The sequence below is a fragment of the Anguilla rostrata genome, chromosome 4 (assembly GCF_018555375.3).
Source record: "Anguilla rostrata isolate EN2019 chromosome 4, ASM1855537v3, whole genome shotgun sequence".
Classification (NCBI taxonomy): domain Eukaryota; kingdom Metazoa; phylum Chordata; class Actinopteri; order Anguilliformes; family Anguillidae; genus Anguilla; species Anguilla rostrata.
This window is the reverse complement of record NC_057936.1, coordinates 39,956,859-39,977,168: the sequence shown is the minus strand read 5'-3', so window position 1 is coordinate 39,977,168 and position 20,310 is coordinate 39,956,859. Positions and strand designations below refer to the sequence as shown.

Below are 20,310 nucleotides of genomic sequence, written 5' to 3'. Positions count from 1 at the left end.
GAATATGGTAGCTGATTTGATGTAAATTTGGGCCGTAATGCACCATTTGACGCTCTTCCTACTAAACCTGCCTTCTTTTTATTAAAATGGGTCATGTCTCTGTCAGTACTTCAGCAGTCTTCAAGGGCATTAAATATGTCTGGTGTTGGTGAATACTATTGGCCAGTGCAGGGATTCTCAAATTTTATGGGGCGACATAGTTCAGGAGGTAAGAGCGGTTGTCTGGCAGTCGGGGGTTGCCGGTTCGATCCCCTGCCCTGGGTGTGTCGAAGTGTCCCTGAGCAAGACACCTAACCCCTAAATGCTCTGGTGAATGCGAGGCATCAATTGTAAAGCGCTTTGGATAAAAGCGCTATATAAATGCAGTCCATTTACCATTTACCATTTTACAGGCCAATTTTAGGTAACTTACTACCTATAGTAATACATATCTTAATGTAACCTAAAATATTTACCAAAATAAGAGAATAATAGCGTCTAAATTAATAGCTGCCTGTATGCTACCCCATGCCATGCTTTGTCACTCAACCCACAACCCACAGTTTGAACCACTGGTCTGATGGCTTGTGTCAAGAATAGAAATTAATTTAAAATGGTGTGATTTTATGTCCTTTTGTGGCATAAGTATTGAAAAATTCTGAAATAGACAACTGAAACCTTCCAACTGATGCTTATTGAGGCAAATGTCTCTTTCTCCTGCTTCTCTCCATCCCTCAATAATTACTAATGGTTACCCTCGTAGCCAAAACTGTGAGCTGATGATAGGGGTGAATTAGGGTCATGTAGTAATCAAGGAAAAGATTAACAAATCAGCTTTTATTTTATGGCACATTTTTTCTCATGTTATGATGATGTAATGTTTTCATTTGGATCCACAATCTGGGAAATCCTTTGACAGAGGTCTGGAAATACAGACAACATTGTGTAAATGAGAAATAAGGAATTTTGAAAGGGCAGCTACAGGAAAATGGGGAGCAGTCAAAGAAATACCATTTTTTTCCTCTTGCTTCATGGTGCTGTTGGAATTTGCAGACCTTCCCTTGTCTAAATCCCTCATCATCCTGTATCCATGGTCATGGACTATCTCTGCTTGATGCGGCCGATGTCCGGCTTGACCCTGTGATGGTGGTCTGGCTGTTGGCTTCCAAACGTCCATGGCTCAGTTTCACATTTTGTTCCGTTTATTTTTGCAGATGAGACTGAGTATGAGTACAGCGGGAGTGAGGAAGAGGAGGATGACAATGACATGGGAGAACCCAGGTAGGACCCCGCCACCTAGGTCGACCAGTAAATGTCAATCAACATCAGATGGAAACCAAACCCCATTTGCATTCCTCCCCCAAATCCCAAGAACTGCAGAACACCAAAATAACCAGAGTAATGGAGAACAGTAATCGTGCAGATACAGGAGAGCAGTAATGGGGCAGATACAGGAGAGCAGTAATGGGGCAGATACAGGAGAGCAGTAATGGGGCAGATAAAGAAGAGCAGAAATGGGGCAGATACAGGAGGGCAGTAATGGTGCAGATACAGGAGAACAGTAATGGGGCAGATACAGGAGAGCAGTAATTGTGCAGATACAGGAGAACAGTAATGGGGCAGATACAGGAGAGCAGTAATGGGGCAGATACAGGAGAGCAGTAATGGGGCAGATACAGGAGAGCAGGAATGGGGCAGATAAAGAAGAGCAGTAATGGGGCAGATACAGGAGAGCAGTAATGGTGCAGATACAGGAGAGCAGTGATGGTGCAGATACAGGAGAGCAGTAATGGTGCAGATACAGGAGAACAGTAATGGGGCAGATACAGGAGGCAGTAATGGTGCAGATACAGGAGAACATTAATGGGGCAAATACAGGAGAGCAGTAATGGTGCAGATACAGGAGAGCAGTAATGGTGCAGATACAGGAGAGCAGTAATGGGGCAGATACAGAAGAGCAGTAATGGGGCAGATACAGGAGAGCAGTAATGGGGCAGATACAGGAGAGCAGTAATGGTGCAGATACAGGAGAACAGTAATGGGGCAGATACAGGAGAGCAGTAATGGGGCAGATACAGGAGAGCAGTAATGGTGCAGATACAGGAGAGCAGTAATGGGGCAGATACAGGAGAGCAGTAATGGGGCAGATACAGGAGAGCAGTAATGGTGCAGATACAGGAGAACAGTAATGGGGCAGATACAGGAGAGCAGTAATGGTGCAGATACAGGAGAGCAGTAATGGGGGAGATACAAATACATTTAAGGCCAAAAGTTTATATACACCTAGGCTAAAGATATTCAAACTCAGTTTTTCACAACTCCGCACATTTCATGTCAGTTAGGGCATCTACTTTGACATCAGAGGTCATTTTAAATCAATCGATTAGAGACATATTTTTTTCAGCTTTAATTTACAATATCAGAATTCCAGTGGTCAAAAGTTTACATACATCAAGTTGACTGTGTCTTTAAACAGTCTGGAAGATTCCAGAAATTGGTGTAATAACTTTTTAGAAGCATCTGATTGGCCAATTGTCATAATTAGGAGTTGATTGGGAGTTAATTGGCACCTGTGGCTGTATTTAAGGGCCTACCTTTATAGCCACTCCCTTTTTGCCCTTGATACCATGGGAAACTCCAAGCAACTCAGCCAAGACCTCAGAAAAAAAATTGTGGACCTCCACAAGTCTGGTTCCTCCTTAGGAGCAATTTCTGAACAACTAAAGGTACCACAAGCATCTGTACAAACAATTGTGTGCAAATATAACTATCTTGGGACCACACACTGCATCGTTCAGGAAATTAACACCCAGGGCTGAACAAACTTTGGTCCAAAAGGTTCAACTGAACCCCAAGACAACAACAAAGGAACCGGTGACGGAGTTGGAGGCATCAGGTACCATAGTATCTAAATCCACCATTAAGAGAATTCTATATCGCCATGGCCTGAAAGGCCCCTACTCCAACACGTCATAAAAAAGCCAGAATGACGTTTGCAGGTGATCACCAGGATGAAGACCTAGCCTTTTAGAGGAGTGTTCTCTGGTCAGATGAAACTAAAATTATTACTGTTCGGCCATAATGATCAGCGCTATCTATGGAGGAAAAAGGGTGAGGCTTTTAAACCGAAGAACACCATCCCAACTGTGAAGCATGGGGGTGGCAGCATCATGTTGTTGGGGGTGTTTTGCTGGAAAAGACGGCATCATGAGGAAGGATGATTATCTAGAAATACTGAAGCAACACCTCAAAATATCAGCTAGAAAGTTAAAACTTGGTCGCAACTGGGTCTTCCAGCAGGACAATGATCCTAAGCATACCTCCAAAGTTGTAACAAAATGGCTTAAAGACAAAATGAAAGTATGGGAGGGGTCATCAAAGCCCTGACCTGAATCCCATAGAACTGAACTGGAAAAGAGTGTCCGAGGCCCACAACCTTGACTGAGTTACACCAGTTCTGTCAGGAGGAATGGGCAACAATTCTGGCGAAGTATTGTGACAAGCTTGTGGAACGCTACCCCAAGCGTTTGATTCAAGTTAAGCAATTAAAAGGCAATGCCACCAAATACTAACAAAGTGTATGTAAACTTTGACCCACTGAAAATTTGATATGGTACATAAAAGCTGAAATAAATATGTCTCTTAGCTATTATTTTGAAATTACCTCTAATGGTGATAAAGTAGATACCCTAATTGACTTAACAAAGGAAATATATGGTAACAAAATATGTGGAGTTGTTAAAAATTGAGTTTGAATGTCTTTGGCCTAGGTGTATGTAAACTTTTGGCCTCATCTGTAGGACTAATGAGGGGAGAGCAGTATTGGAAAACAGTCAGTGAGAGCAGTAATTGGAGCGGTAATTTAGAACAGGAGAACAGTAATTGGGTAGAGAATAGAGCATCGCTCTGTACAGAGAACTATACTCTGTATGAAGTGGACAATGCCTGTGGTGAAATGTATCAGAGAGAATTGGAGGTGACAGGGAATGTTGGGGGCCATGTTTATTGTTATTGTAGACATGACATCACTGCAGGCTGGACAGGGTAAGACACCATGTTGGTTCAATCTGCTCTCGTTTTTCTGTTCTTTTTCTGTTCTTTTACTTTGCATACAGGAAAATCCTGCCTATAATTACTCAGAAATACACTTGATATAATGACAATGATTTAATGACATGGATGTGTGTTATTAAATAAATTAATTATTATCAGACGATATTTGTGTACTTGTGTGATGTTTTTGTATAATTATTAGATAATGTATTGATGTGTGTAGAGGTATTGCAGTGCTGTTGATTTGAATTTTGCAAATACAAAGTGTGTGTACTTCTGTTTCATCCATTAAATTGTATTTTCATTTGTCCTAGTTTATAATTACATCTCTCTAAATAGCTGTCATATTTTTGTTTGACGCCACCAGGCATACTAAACTGTATATGTGTGCAAGTGTGTCATTTGTGTGTGTTCACATTGGAGAGGGAAAGAATATATGCAACAATGTCTGATAAGGGGAGGAAAGCTGTGTGTGTGTATATATATGTGTGTGTGTGTGTGTCTGTGTGTGTGTGTTTATGATTAGGACATGGGGGTTCGGCTGCCCGTGCTGGAGGTCCACAGTGATTAATGCCGCCGCCCTGTTTTTTTTCTCCGTGCTCAGTTCCATCATCAACATCCCCGGGGAGTCCACCTTGAGGCGGGACTTCTTGCGCCTGCAGCTGGCCAATAAGGAGCGGTCGGAGGCGCTGCGCAGGCAGCAGCTGGAGCAGCAGCAGAACGAGGAGCACAAGCGCCAGCTGCTGGCCGAGAGGCAGAAGCGCATCGAGGAGCAGAAGGAGCAGCGGAGGAGGCTGGAGGAGGTAAGGGGGGGCAGCGGCGGTGGCGGCTGCGCTTCGTCTGTGGCGGCTCCAGCAGATTAATACCTTTTAAATAGAGATGGATTACGCTCTTATTTCAGCCCCATATTTCAGAGGTATGAACATCAAAGGAATTCAACGTCTACGTTTATAATACATTTATTATAAAAGATGCACACTCAGAGATGCACATGTTATTTAGAGGGGAACAGCCTATCTATCAACAACATTTGACTGATGAATGTGCTGATAAATCGTTAGCCTCACCTCACGTTAGCCTCACTAGGGATGCACGTTTGTAATTATTTGGTTTTGGTCTATTCTGCGGCTCATTTATTATTGAATTCTGAATGGGAATAACCAAACCTTTTCAAGAGAAAGAACTGAACCTTTTCAACAGAAATAATGGAACCCTAACCTGCTCCTCTTTCTGTGTGAATGATGACTCACTGCCGAAAGATCTGCGTTTGCTCACACTTTCAGTCAGGAAGAATAATAATATCAATGAACTATCCGTTATTTTATGCAGAGTTCATACTGTAGGCCTGGCTTCCTGAATGTTGATGAGAGACAACGGTCGTAAGCGGCAATAAATTGAATGCTGATCCACCCAATGAACTGGCGGCCTGGAATATTCAGTCACATAGCTTGATTATGCAGAAATCGAACTCTGCCACACCCACAGCACAGCTTTACCAGCCCTGTGCTTCCTGCAGTGGCGTCCTTCCTCTGATACACTGTCTCACGGAGAGAAACATATATGCCTTATGCTTTACACTGAAAGTAACGTTTATGGAATTGTCTTGTGTCTTATATGGGCTCCAGGAGGCTCACAGAGGCAAAGCTAAAACGGGAGCTAGCAGGAGGAATTAGAATGTATCGTGCTGTTGGAGGGTAGTGAAGCCTAAAGCCCCAGACATACTAAAAGCCACACTGATGATAGCCCTGAATATCTAATCGAGACTGTGCCTGTCGGCAGGGTGCTCAATATCGTTATTCAGTACTCAGTATATGATAATGGCAAAAATAATCCGGTCTGCCGTAGCCAGCTGCACTAGAGTGAAAATAAGTTGTGGCTGACTGCACACATTTCGAAATGGATGCGGATGTTGTAAGAAAGGGATTAGCCTGAAATGACTTTAAGCATTCCAAACCAGGGAGGAAAACAGAAAAGGAGGTTCAAAATTGAACAAAACCCTGAAAAAACATTATGAATATTACAATAAATATTTCAAATTGTTTGAGCAGGCTGCCGCATTGTGTAATTGTTTGGGAACATTTCCCTATTAAGTTTTGTTGCTAATTGCGAGCAGGTTCTCTCCTCGTGTAAGGATGAAAATGAGCTCAGGCTATTCTTGGGCTCCGTTTATAAGTGTTTTTGTTTATGTACATTTCCAACAAACACTATACATATGTATGACTAATGGGTACAGTTTTTAAAAAATAGTGTTGCAATACTCAGATATTAAGACTTATTTTGGTTCCTACGTTAGTGGAGGGGCAGAAGGAGGTTATTTGGTGTGTCTTTTAGCAAAGGACAGGGGTTGTTGTCAACATAGATGAGTTCCTGTTTTAGTTCTTGCTGGATCGTGCCCATCGGGGTCCCTTCAGACCCCTTCAGACGAGCGGTGAAAACCAGAGGGTCTCTGAGCGGTTCATTTTCCTGAATTCTCACAGCCGTGTCACAGAGGCGGGGTACGAGCAGTCCGGTGGTAGAGGCAGTTCCACGCATCTCCGCTGTGTTGAAAAGGCAGTGTGAATGTTGTGCTGCGGTTGAGACCACGTGATCTATCTCTGCTGCGTTAAGCCGGGAATAGCGTGAGGATGTCGTTCGGCCTTTCGGGCCAATCAGCATGCAGCAGTGTTTTGATGTGGAAGAAGGGGACGCGGTGCGGATGTGTAAGATGACAAGGAAAGGCACAAAGGCGACATTGTAATTAAACTTGTCACTTTGACAAGCCCTGCTCATTGATTATTTCTTTGTGTCGTTATCTTTTATTACATTTCACTAACTACTTCCCCAGTTTGACAAACTTGTGTTTACCTGTTCAAGAATCACGGAGTTATCATTAGCTGTTCCTCAACTGAGATGCTGTAGTTCGGATTCTGCGGCTGTATCAGAGGAGTTACCGACTCTTCTAGAATGCAAAACTGTGTAGGAATGAGGAGGAATTCTTGAAATCAGCAATCTCTTTCCTCTCCAGTTCGCAGCACGAATGCCTTGAGCAAAGAATGCAAATTGGTGCAAATGAGGTGGTGGCCATCGGTGAAGTGTGACCTCTTCGTCAGAGATCTGGGGCAGATCACTCCTGGCCAGTGCCGATGTCCCTCAGCTTGGTGTATTCCTATGGAAGGCTTTCGTCCAAAACCAAAACGTCTTTAAAAATCTCTCATTGCGGTTATTTTTGTCCTGTTGACACGGCATAAATCAATTGTTGTGTAAAGATGACATTGTTTGCCCCAACACGCTAAAGAAACACTGGCGTTATTGCTTGCCCCAACACTGCTCCAAAGAACCTCAACCAATATCAATGCAGGAATTGGGTGTTTATTAGAATATTGCATCAAGGCATGTGTCACCGCTACGACATTTCCTGAGTGTGTACCCCTTAACACAAACTTCCAGAGCATGTGAATATTCTGTTATATTAATGAGATTCTGATGCAGACCTTAACATAAGCTATGCTTTGCTTTCCGTACATTTGAATCACTTCAACAAGTTCAATTCTAATGTGAAAAATGAACACATCAAAAACTGACATGTTGACATCTTCATTCTATGTGTCTAAAGACGTGCAGTTTTCCCCTGTTTACACGACAATTTGTTTCATGTCAACATGTCAAAAATCACCATAATGAGACATATTTTTAAAGAGGTTTTGGTACCGTTGGCTTTCCAGGCAGCGTGAGAGTTTGCTGGTAGCAGTGGCTCTGTAAACCATCTGTACTACCCCGGCAGCCTACCCCTGGCCCAGGTCCGTCTTGCCTGCAGGTTCACAGCTGAAAGGGAACCCTTCCTGTTCCCGCGAGTGACTGTGCACGGGAAAGAAACCGAGGGGCATCTCATCTCTAGAAAATTCACCAGAAAATCTCCCATTTTTGCATTTTCATGCCCAAGAAAATTATGCTAATAAATGATTGCGGCCGCTTGCATCATTCGGAGATGCTCATTGCTGAGCCGGGGGACACTGAGAAGCCCAATGACTTGCAGCGCAGCAACGTGTAAGTGAAGCGGCTCCCCCTGCGTCTCCCCTGAGCTCAACGCACGTCGCCGCAGCGCGAGTGGAACCATGTGAGAATGTTTCCCTGTTTGCTTTTGCTGTTCCTCGGGAGCGAGTTCTCTCCTTGTGTCCTTAAAGACCAGCGCCGGTAATTAATCACCTAGCAGCTGTGTGAGCCTGGTACTCTTTTTTAAATGGCACTGTGAGAATGTTGAGCATTGGCTCCATTGTAGTGGGAGTAACATGTAGGAGCTACGTCCCTCTGTATGGCCGTGGTCCTTACATTCTGTCGTTAGCTTCAGAAGAGCAGCGGGACGGGACAGAATCAGTCTTGTCATCATGATAACAATTGCTGCTTTGTGCATAATTGCATAAAACTAGGTTGACTAGTCAATACTGTTGAAGCTATGTTGAAAACCTAAGGTTACTAGTAAACTTTTAAGCTTGTTAAGAATAAATTACAAAGATTAAATAGCAGATTTACAACTTAGTAAAATAATAAATTTGCAATACAAAAATATCAATAATACATAATGTTGCAACAAAATACAAAATCAAAATCATCAGTTTCAGTAGCATAGCTATTGACAGAAGAACAGCTAGAGAGGGTTTGGGGAGCCCGAGGTGTGATAGGAACTGTCATAATTTCAGGATTCTTGATTTCCGTGTCAAACTAGGCCCACAGAATCAAGATCAAACAGTAGGCCATCCTTTGTGTAAAAAGTGGGCAGAAACATTGACACCTAGTGGTGGGAAAACTAGACCAGCGCGACACACTGACACCTGCTGATCCATTTTTCTCTGTACTAAAACATTAGTAGATAATGAGAAGGAACAGTATTGTGTAATATTATTCTTTTGGAGAAGGCTTATATTTATATTATGTAAACTGTGTGTTTGGGTGGTGTTGGAGACATGTAAACCTTTTCTTGTGGTGGTGTTAAATGCTTATTGATTAGGTGTAGCAGAAGTGTAAAGTGGGTTTTGATGGAATATGGAGTGTTATGTAAGTGTGTATTATGATGCAATAGAGTTGTTATAATGTGTGCATTGTGGTGGTGTAGCGGAAGAGAAAAAGGGCATTTGATGGAGTAGGGGAGATATAACTCCTGCATTGTCGTTATACAGGGGATGTGAACATCATCAAGCATTTGTTGTGATGGACTAGGGGAGGTGTAAAGTGTGTGATGTAAAGCATGTTTTTGATGTATAGTGCTCTTCACCAGTACTACACAGACTTTAAACCAGTGTTGCCCAATCATGCGCCATGGAGAGCCGAGGGTATGCAGGTTTTTATTCCATTCGATCGCTACATCTGATGATTTCACTAATTAACACACCTTCAACCAGAAAGAAAAACTAAGTGAAATCAGCAGTATGCTGATTGGCAGATTGCTTGGAATGAAAACTCTTGGCTCTCCATGTCTCATGATTGGGCAACACTGATTTAAAGTCTGTGTAGTGGTGGTGAGAGAATAATTAAAGGACATGTTGTGTAGAGGAGATATCAAGTGTGTGAAGTGATGGTGTAGAGGAGGTCAAATTCATCAAGCATGCCTTTGTGATTGTGGAGAGTAGCTTGATGGTGGAAGGAGGTGTAAAGCCTGTGTTGTGATGATGTGGAGGAGGTGTAAAGCCTGTGTTGTGATTGTATAGAGGAGGTGTGAGGCCTGTGTTGTGATGTGTAGAGGAGGTGTAAAGCCTGTGTTGTGATGGTATAGAGGAGGTGTGAAGCCTGTGTTGTGATGTGTAGAGGAGGTGTAAAACCTGTATTGTGATGTGTAGAGGTGTAAAGCCTGTATTGTGATGGTGTAGAGGAGGTGTAAAGTCTGTGTTTTGTTGGTGTAGAGGAGGTGTTAGGTCTGTGTTGTGTTGGTGTAGAGCAGTGTTTCTCAACCCTGGACCTGGGGACCCACTGCCCTGCATGTTTTAGATGTTTCCCTGCTCCAACACACCTGATTCAAGTGAATGGGTTGTTATCAGGCTTCTGCAGAGCTTGGTGATGACCCATTCATTTGAATTAGGTGTGTTGGAGCAGGGAGACATCTAAAACATGCAGGGCAGTGGGTCCCTAGGACCAGGGTTGAGAAACACTTGTGTAGAGTAGGTGTAAAGCCTGTGTTGTGATGTGTAAAGGAGTTGTAAAGCCTGTGTTGTGACAGTGTAGAGGAGTTGTAAAGCCTGTGTTGTGATGTGTAGAGGTGTAAAGCCTGTGTTGTGATGGTATGGAGGAGGTGTAAAGCCTGTGTTGTGATATGTAGAGGAGGTGTAAAGCCTGCGTTGTGATGGTATGGAGGAGGTGTAATGCATGTGTTGAGATGTGTAGAGGAGGTGTAAAGCACTGCGTTGTGATTAAGGAATGGGTGTAAGCTGTGTTGTGAGTGTAGAGGAGTGTAAGCCTGTGCTGTGATGTTGGGGGAGTTAATGGTGTGTGTGGAGAGGAGTTAAAGCCTGTGCTGTGATGGTATGGAGGAGGTGTAAAGCCTGTGCTGTGATGGTATGGAGGAGGTGTAATGCTTGTGTTGTGATGTGTAGAGGAGGTGTAAAGCCTGTGCTGTGATGGTATGGAGGAGGTGTAAAGCCTGTGCCGTGATGGTTGGAGAGGTGTAAAGCCTGTGTTGTGATGGTATGGAGGAGGTGTAAAGCCTGTGTTGTGATGGTATGGAGGAGGTATAATGCATGTGTTGTGATGTGTAGAGGAGGTGTAAAGCCTGTGCTGTGATGGTGTGGAGGAGGTGTAAAGCCTGTGTTGTGATGGTATGGAGGAGGTGTAATGCCTGTGTTGTGATGTGTAGAGGAGGTGTAAAGCCTGTGTTGTGATGGTATGGAGGAGGTGTAAAGCCTGTGCTGTGATGGTATGGAGGAGGTGTAAAGCCTGTGTTGTGATGTGTAGAGGAGGTGTAAAGCCTGTGCTGTGATGGTATGGAGGAGGTGTAAAGCCTGTGTTGTGATGTGTAGAGGAGGTGTAAAGCCTGTGCTGTGATGGTATGGAGGAGGTGTAAAGCCTGTGTTGTGATGGAACCCTCTGCTCCTTCCTGCAGCAGCAGCGTCGGGAGCGGGAGCTGAGGAAGCAGCAGGAGCGGGAGCAGCGCCGGCGATATGAAGAGATGGAGCAGCTCAGGAGGGAGGAGGAGAGGAGGCAGGCAGAGCGTGAGCAGGTGCACAAACTCTCATGTACAGTGAAAACATATAGTGCTTTCTTTCTCTCTCTCTTTCTCTCACACATGCACAGGGACACACACACACATACTCGAACACTCACAAACGCAGACTCCTATAATTCACATTTTGAAATGATTTGCACAGTACTTCACTGTTTTCTTTATTGGGACAGTGTTTAACTATGCAAAACAAATACAGCCAGCTAGTAAATGGTTTTATTTTATTTTACCCATTTTGCCACAGGGAATAATCAGTCTTAATAATACAATATTCTTTAACAACATCTTGTATCTTCCTCTTAAGACCTGGTACAGATACATTAATCATAACAGTGGCGGTTCAACCCCCCCCCCCAACCCACACCCCCCTAACTACTGTCATACCCACACAGAAGATTAACACTACCTTTGCATTGTGCAAAGTGGCTCTGTTCTTTATTGCTCCAGAACTTCAAGATTCAAGCAATTTAAATGTCTTGACATAAAGCATATGAAAATATAATTAAATATGAATTATTAAAATTCTATAAGTATAAATATAAGAAAACATAAATAATAAATAAATATTAATAAACAAATCAATGTAAAAGGAAAACCTTTCAGAAAGTACAAGTTGTACCTTCAAAAAAAAGAAGAAGCTAAAGGCCAATGCAACAATGGGAATGTGCCAAAGCAAATGTAAAAAGGAAACGTGCTGCAAATTCTGAAACATCGCAAATTCAAGAACACTTATGATACAAATATGATAATAAACGCAGCAGAGAATTGATGGCGGGGCGCATGCACTCACCAAAGCTGTACGCGCCTTTATTGTCTATGCCTTGTACTGAATCAGAAAAAAATGTAGTTGTTTATTTGCACAACCTTTTTATTTACATCCTGTGTGAACCATCCACTGAAGTCCAATTCACACCTAACAAAACTAAACTAAAAATATTGTACGGAATCATGGGCAGCAATTTTGGATGAAGTTCCCCTTCAAAAACAAGTGTCATGGAAATATGACTGCAGCACTCTCTAGTGTGAGAAAAACAATCTGGTTTGTGGGTATATGAATTCTGGTATTTTAAAATTGGTTATGATCTGAGATCATGGATATTTCCTTCACTATATACAATGTAAATGAGAAGCAAGGGGTTTGTGTATATGACCATTACCGTGTAAGTGAATACAGAACAAAGTCCATTGATATAACTGTTACCCTGTATAAAGTGAATGAGAGGGTTTCTTGCTATGATTGTTCCCTTGGATGAAGTGAATAAGGTTTGCTGACATGACCATTACTGAGTTTCTCTGAAGGCATCATGGGGTCGTTGGAGGGTCAGACTTGTATACACAGGCATAGCACATCTCTCACTCACTCACACACACACACACACACACACTCGCACACGCTTACTAAGGGCGGGCATGCCCTCTCCCCACATACATATGAAGTGAGATGACGTGAGGCACAGTGCGTGCAGAGTGAGTGACCTCTAGAGCTACTCAGGGCTGCTTGTCTGAAAAATAGTCCAAACCTCAAAGGAGCCAACTTCCCACAGCACGACAACCGGTCGTCAAGTCTGTGGTGGCCCTGGAGGTGCTATGCGGAAGCCCATGGCGACAGTCCAGGTCTCTGCTGTGATAGGTCCTGTCCCTGTCCTATGACTGCCTTTCTTCTCTGCAGGAAGTAACAGCGAGAGTATTGTGGCTGATTTGACCCAGCCACCTGTGACTTCTTTTATTTCCGCTGGGCACGTTGGCTCAGAGGCTAACGCTTTGCTTTTTTTCAGTTTGTCTATTTCTCTCCTCTGTCTTCCTTCTCTCTCTCCCATCTGTCTCTCTCTGTCTCGCACTCTTTTGTTTCTCTCTTCTCTCCTGTCTCCCATCTCTATCTCTCTCTCTCTCTCTCTTTTTCTCCCTCTCTCGGGGTGGGTAGAGCAGTGTCAGTGTGGGTGACTGTGTTCTCCTCTCCCTCACGCTGGCCGGGTGGTGTAGGAGTATATCAGGAGACAGTTGGAGGAGGAGCAGAGGCAGCTGGAGATCCTGCAGCAGCAGCTCCTCCAGGAGCAGGCTCTTCTTCTGGTAAAGGAGTGGGGCCCCTGCTCCTCCCCTGGACCCACCTCCACCCCCCATAGTCAACCCCCGCCCCTGCCCCTGTAACCCCTGTGCCTACCTGTGATGTGACCCCCGCACCCCCCCACTTCATCGTACCTATATGAGCCCTGGCATGGGCGTGTCTACTTGGCAAGAGGGAGACGTAGCAAAGGCAAACGTCCTGCTGTTCATTCCACCAATCGTTGTACCGATGGCTTTTTACAATTTATAAGTTTGTTTATCGGTTTTTTTATTTACCGATTGATTAACTGAGGATGTCATAAAGCTGAGGCCAGTGAACATCCAGTAAAAAAAGCATCTGTTTTCGTTTTCACATTTACGCGAGTGCACAGTTTGTGTATGTGCGTGCCCATATGTACTTTATTAACATATATTTGTGCATTTTTATTTTATTTGGGGACTGCCACCTGGCGCCTGCTGCCCCTTGTTAAATGTATCCAGTCGTATGGCACACCATGTTTGTCAATGCGAATGCTGAATTAATGACCGCACACTCTGCATTTCTACATTGATTCAGTGCGTAGACATGCTTTATGTTCGGCAGGGTTTTCAGCAGAGGGTATGTGGTCCCCTGCGGGTTTTGACTGTACTGCAGGGGGGTCCCTGGCCAGACTTTATATGCAATGACTATATATAGATTTGGGAAAATATTTCAGTTTTTAAAAAACAATTTTATATGACACTTTTTAATGGTAGGCACCCAGGGGGTGCCCACTATAAGAAAAAGAATGTCATATATTTTGTTTTATAATATTTTTTTAGTGTAGGTAGGGGTCCCTGGACCAGGAAAGGTTGAAAACCCCAAATGTTTGGGACTCTGCTCATGCCAGAGAGTGAATCACAGAATTTTTGAGTAAGGCCTAACCCCGCAGGGAGAACTCTGATTGGAGGGCCCTTAACCTGTTACCCATGCTGGATGCCCTCTATGCCGCACCCTGTGTCAGGGGCAGGAGGGGATAGGAGAGTGTGAGGAGCACCTGTAGTGTCATTGGTGGTGGATAGATTTTTTTGTTTTATTTAAATAATAAGAATACACTTTATTTATATAGCGCTTTTTCAAGTGCTCAAAGCCACTTTACATCAAAATCGAAAGACAAGTATAAAAAGTACAGTGTCAGTGGACATAACAGAGGAACCTCGCCTTGAAAGGGATGATGAAGTGAATGTGCAGAGATTGGGAAATTATGCCCCCGAACATTCAGTTGCCCCTTCAAAAGAGAGACGCCAGAAAACCCATAGTACAGTACTCCGTTGTGTTTACAAATAAAGACCTCTAGCATTTTAAAATGAAAATGACAAAAAAGTAGCCATTTTGAGAGATGTTTTTATTTTACTATTCTCTGAATGTTGAGTTAACATTTATTTTTCCAGTGGAGCTGGTGAGAGTACATAAAATAAAATAAATCCAGGAGTCCCATGACTGTGAATCAGAAAGATAAGCTGATTTATCCCTCTGTCGGGTCTCTTGGCCTCAGAAGAAGCTGGCCGGCTGTCAGAAGCCAGTCTAAATCATCCTCTGAAACGGTTACGAATATGCCACCTCTCTCCCTCGCCCCGTCCATCCAATAACAAGCAGGACGGAGGACGGTTTACGGCCAGCCGACAGCAGAACATAAAACACGTTCAATCCAACCAGAGCCGTTTTGGTGAAGAACGAGCCTGGCTCTGGCAGTATATTACCATGTAGCGCCTGTCTTTTCTCTGACCCCCATCCTCAAACTCCCCCCACCCAACCGCAAATCTCAGAGACAGAGGCCGGGAGTTTTATTTCACTCATCCGCCCATAGGCACGGTGAATGGATCACAACTCATATACCATATGACCAAAATATCTGGACACCCCTTAGTCTGGGGCTGTTTTTTCATGGTTTTGGGCTAGGCCCCTTATTTCCAGTGAACGGAAATCTTAATGCAACGACATTGTAGACGATTCTGTGCTTCCCCAACAGTTTGGAGAAGGCCCTTTCCTTTTCAGCATGACAATGCATCCAGGCACACAGCAAGGTCCATATAGAAATGGTTTCATCAAGATGGTGTGGAAGAACTTGACCGGCCTGCACAGAGCCCTAACCTCAACCCCATCCAACACCTTTGGGATCAGTTGGAAAGCCAACTGTGAGCCAGGCCTAATCCCCCAATCAGTGTCCAACTTCACTAATGCTCTTCTGGCTAAATAGAAGCAAATCCCTGCCACAATGCTCCAACATTTGGTATAAAGCCTTCCCAGAAGATTGGAGGTTGTTATAGCAGCAAAAGGTGGACCAACTCCATATCAATGCCCATAATTTTGGATGAGATGTTGGATGTCAGGTGTCCACATACTTTTGGCCATCTAGTGTATGTTCCTGACAGACTGCGCAGCTCTTTTTTGGTTCCCGGTTGAAATTTCATTGAGGTTTGTACAGCACTGTGCTGGCAGGCCAGGATAGCAGCCCTGCCCACGACACAACCGCTTCTCAGTGGAGTTATGTAACCCGCACCCCTACCAAGAGCACATATGTTCCTGTTGTCCCCAAACCCCCACCCATTTTTTTTATTAAATATCATCTGGTCGCATTGGCCTCTGACGTGAGGATTAGATGATACTTGCGGTCCAATGACATAAAGACACAAAGCAAATGGGACAGCCCTGCCCACCTTTAGTGTGCTGGCTCCTGGCCCTCTTCCTCTGCATATGCCTGTCATTTCCTCCCTGCAAACTCTGCTCGTGCTTCATTGTGTTTCATGTTGCATGTTCATGTGTCTTTCAGGGTGACTCAATGTGCTTTTCACATGTGATAGTGCACTGATCTTCCTCCTCCTCTGTGTTTGTATGTGTGTGGATGTATTTGTGTATGCGTGCCTGCATGTGTGTGTGTGCACATATGTATGTGTGTATGTGTGCATGCATGTGTGTGTATGTATTTGTGTATGTGTGTGTGTGCATGCATGTGTGCGTTCATGTGTGTGCATATGTGTCTGTGTCTGTGTGTTTGTGTGCATGCATGTGTGCGTGTGTGTGTGTGTGTCTGTGTGTACGTGTGTGTGTGTGTGTGTACAGGAGTACAAGCGGAAGCAGCTGGAGGAGCAGAGGCAGGCTGAGCGGCTCCAGAGGCAGCTCCAGCAGGAGAGGGCCTACCTGGTCTCCCTCCAGCAGCAGCAGCAGCAAGACTCCCGGTCCAGCGACAAGAAGCTCTACCACTACAAGGACTCCGTCAACCCCAATGACAAACCCGCCTGGGCCAAAGAGGTATGACTGCCCCCGCACACACCCCCATCATGTGCACTTAGGGGTTCCTGCAGGAAAAGGACCACAATCCCCAAATCTCTGTCTGGCCCAGTGGAGCAGAGTCCCGGAGGGACAAACGTCCCCAAGGAGACACTTACATGGGACCACGGGCGGCCCCTTCTGCTGTGTTCATTTTTTATAATTTCTGTCAGACTAACTGTTGACTTTGTTTTTTTCAGCATTGGAGATCCTAATTAGATGGCTGACATAGCTCAGATAGTGTCAGAGTGTCTGTGTTTTTTGGGTTTGGGGTGTTGGCTGTTGAGGTGGGAGTATACTTGATAAGAAGGCAAAGTCAGCCCAAATCGAACCAGAGCCGAACAGTTCAGACTTTTAGCTGCTTGTTTAGTGACACTCCACACCAATGGGGGAGGGCGCAGATTCAGATTCTGCGGTAGTGTTAACCACAGGAAACACAGAAGTGAGAACGTTTGCCGCACCAAACACAGAAAATAATTTTTTTGTGCTCCAGTAACGGAGCACAAACTTTGACAGATGGACGTCAGCGATTTCAAAGTTGTTGTAGATTATTTAGGGCTGCAACAAATGAAAATAAGAAAGGAGATCCTATGTTTGTCTGCACGATCAGACAAGGAGGCAGGACGCAGCCCACACAGCCACCCATGTTTCTGACCAATTGCAGGCAATCTCCGAATTTGCGTCGGTGTGCGGACATCTCAGCTAGTTTGACCAGTAGGGATGTGCACACTGTGGTGGACAAGGTCGATGCAGAGTTTAGATTTCTCCACAAATGCATCATTTAGTTTGTATGAACAAGCCCAGAGTTTGTTTCTGAAGCAAATATACTCCCACTTTACCCAGCGAGAGTCAGAACAGCACTCTGCACAGATCTTCAGGATGGGGGTGTGTCTTTTAGAAGTACATTTCCTTTTCCTGTTTTTTAGCTTGCGGCGAACTTGACGCTGATGGCAACCCTCCCGTGTTTAACTGTGCAGCTTCGTCTAACAGCCCGACCCCGGTGTTGACCACTTTGTTTAACTCTTTCTGTGGTCCCATTTTTCAGGTCATGCAAAGGTCCAAAAGTAACTCTCCCCGCATCCCGCCTCGACAGCACCACTCCTTCAGCCACGGGGAGGCCCGTCCCACCCGCTTCCTCCGCCTCCCCGACCACGCCCCCTATCACCAGTCCTCCACCCCCCCTAACCCACCCCCTCGCAGCAGGGAGGAGGCCATAGAGCAGCTGCGGAGACCCTCCCAGAACATACCCAAAATTAGGGTGTGGAGTGAGCTGGACCTCCTGGACCTTGCCCAGGACATTAACGATCATGTTCGTGACTTGAAGGCCCAGCGGTCCGGGGCGGGGCACCGTGGGCGCAGCCCCGGCCGGGACCACCGAGCGGTTAGTCAGGAGCTCCAGCCTAGGGCCAGTGTCCTCTCCCTGTCTCCCACCTGCATGCCACTGAGCAGTGCTTTACGTGAATGTCTGGGCTGGTATACCTAAAGCACCTCTGAGTAAGGCTACTGACCTTTGATCAGTTTTCCATCCACATATGATTACCTTGTTCACTGTGAGCTAAAAGGAAAAACTGATCCTAGATCAGCACACTTTCTATGAGATGTTTTATTCATATAGGCCCAGAGAAAGGGTACTAATGGTAAATCATAAGCATGCCACAGCTCTGTGCCTGGGGACTAATTGGGGACTCTTTTCATTTTTTCTTGCCAACCAAACAGCCAATTGTGTCCTTTGCTAAAGGACCCCTCATCTGAAGAGAGATTTGCAGGCAGGCAGGATCACCACCTTGACATGGGCCATTGGGGGTCTTGTACTACATACAGGTTTAGTGAGCTGGGTATAGCAGCTAACATAGTGCATAGTGCTAACATTTTTGTGGCTGTACATAGAGCAGATAAAATTCCTCCCCACCCATTTTCCCGAGGGCCCTGTGCCAGCAATGACCTCACCTGCCCGTTTACATCATCTCTCTACCTCGCAGCCTAGTCACCTGGAAAAACCCAGCGACCAACCAGATTACTTCTGCTCTGTCAACTCCCATATGGTCCTGCCATTAGTCCACCCTGCTCTGGCACCAGAGCAGCCACATCTCCCCCCGCCTCCCCCCCAAAAGAACAATGAGTAAATGACCCAAGTCAGGCAGTCAATGAGGGAGTGTTGGCCCGCCCCTTTAACTTGTGCCTAAGACTTCCTGTTCACACTGACAACCCTGTTAATTCTGACTGGTGTTGTTTGGATAGCAGGGGAGCAGTGTGCTTCATACTCATCTATCAAGCCCCCCTCTCCTTCCTCTCTTTCCTACTTTCCATAGAATTATAAAAATTACTGGTATTTACTGTTAATTCTGTTTATTCTCTCAGCAGGGGTTAATTTTCAGATGTACATTTGCGGCTTACAAACCTCCTCCCCCACCTATCGTGGGTCGATAACTTCATTTCTCTTACCAGCAGACTGGGGACGAGGGAGGACTTCACACAAGGGAGAAAGCGGGTTTTGGGGTGCAGACATGGTTCATTTTCAGTGGGAAGACTACTGACCTGAAATCAGTCATTAGTTACACTGGCAGGATGTTTCAATTGCATTACATTACATTGCTTTTTATTACATTAGTTTGCATTACACTACATTGCATTTAACTTACCTAGACCAGCTTACAATGAAAGATAACATCCATCTGAGTTATAACAGCAATAGTGCCAGACCTGGCAAGGGCATTCTCAAACCTGTGAGTTTATACGCATCATCACTGAAGCAGTAGTGCAAGTTAACTATGCTAATCAAGAACCAAGATACTAATTCTGAACGCATTCAGAAACACAGAATACATCTGTAGCCCACAGAAACACAGAGCCATAAAAATACCATAATGTGTCGCACACACCCAAAACCCGTTTCGCCCCGTCACGCACCCCTCGCTCGTCCCCTAACTCTTAACTGGGCTGTTCTTTCCCCTTTCCAGGTGCTTGTAGAAGGGTGGCAGGGGACTCTAACTGGTATCTGCATGAGCCGCTGGGCCGACATGCAATTACTGGCTGCCGCTGACTGTAGCTTCTTTTCCTTCTGGAGGGACTTTGGTGTGGGTGCATGGATTCCCCCCTCCTCTACTTTAGAATTATTGATTTTATCTTTTCCTAACATGTTGCATTTATTTTTCATGACACATCATCCCTGTTTCCTTTAGGTCTTTAAGGGTTTTTTTTAACGTGGCCTTCACTAACAGATTAATTAAAGGTTTCTCCAATGTGTTTATGCATTACTTGCACTGTAGGTCCATTTTGTGCATACTGTGAAACTAAGCTCAATGGATGCAATGTATTACAATCTTGTAATTTGCTATATAATTATTTTTCCTGTACAGGCTGTTGTTTATTTTTTTAAAATGATATAGAAGTACTGGGAGATTAGAAGCTGAGGGAAGATTTGGCGGTGGGAACTGGGAAACGGGCAGCGCCTGCTCGCCGTGACGTGTGTTCCTCCCGGGGGGGTTGCAGGTGGAGGAGCGGTCCAAACTGAACCGCCAGAGCTCGCCGGCACTGCAGCACAAGGTGGCCAATCGGATTTCGGACCCCGCCCTGCCGCCCCGCTCCGAGTCCTTCAGCAGTGGTGGCATCCAGCCCGCCAGGACCCCGCCCATGCACCGGGCTGTGGAGCCCCAGGTACGGCCCCTCGGCACATAGCTCCGCCCCGTTCTCACTTTGGCCCCTCCTACATGCTCTTGTCCTCTCCTGAGGCCATCTCGCGCCTGGCCCA

The 20,310-nt window shown here is 45.1% G+C and overlaps 1 protein-coding gene across 12 annotated transcripts in view; it reads left to right on the top strand.

The window, feature by feature from the left end:
* Positions 1–20,310, top strand: part of LOC135253392 (TRAF2 and NCK-interacting protein kinase-like) — a 135,949-nt gene that overhangs the window by 83,205 nt on the left and 32,434 nt on the right. For 4 of the 12 annotated variants that reach the window (XM_064332632.1, XM_064332627.1, XM_064332631.1 and 1 more), the window contains exons 11-17: positions 1,194–1,260; positions 4,637–4,835; positions 11,096–11,212; positions 13,196–13,282; positions 16,356–16,544; positions 17,608–17,943; positions 20,052–20,216. In XM_064332632.1, coding sequence (XP_064188702.1) covers positions 1,194–1,260; positions 4,637–4,835; positions 11,096–11,212; positions 13,196–13,282; positions 16,356–16,544; positions 17,608–17,943; positions 20,052–20,216 — 1,160 coding nt within the window. The remainder of the gene's footprint in view (positions 1–1,193; positions 1,261–4,636; positions 4,836–11,095; positions 11,213–13,195; positions 13,283–16,355; positions 16,545–17,607; positions 17,944–20,051; positions 20,217–20,310) is intronic. The other 8 variants (XM_064332637.1, XM_064332628.1, XM_064332634.1 and 5 more) reach the window with 5 other exon arrangements.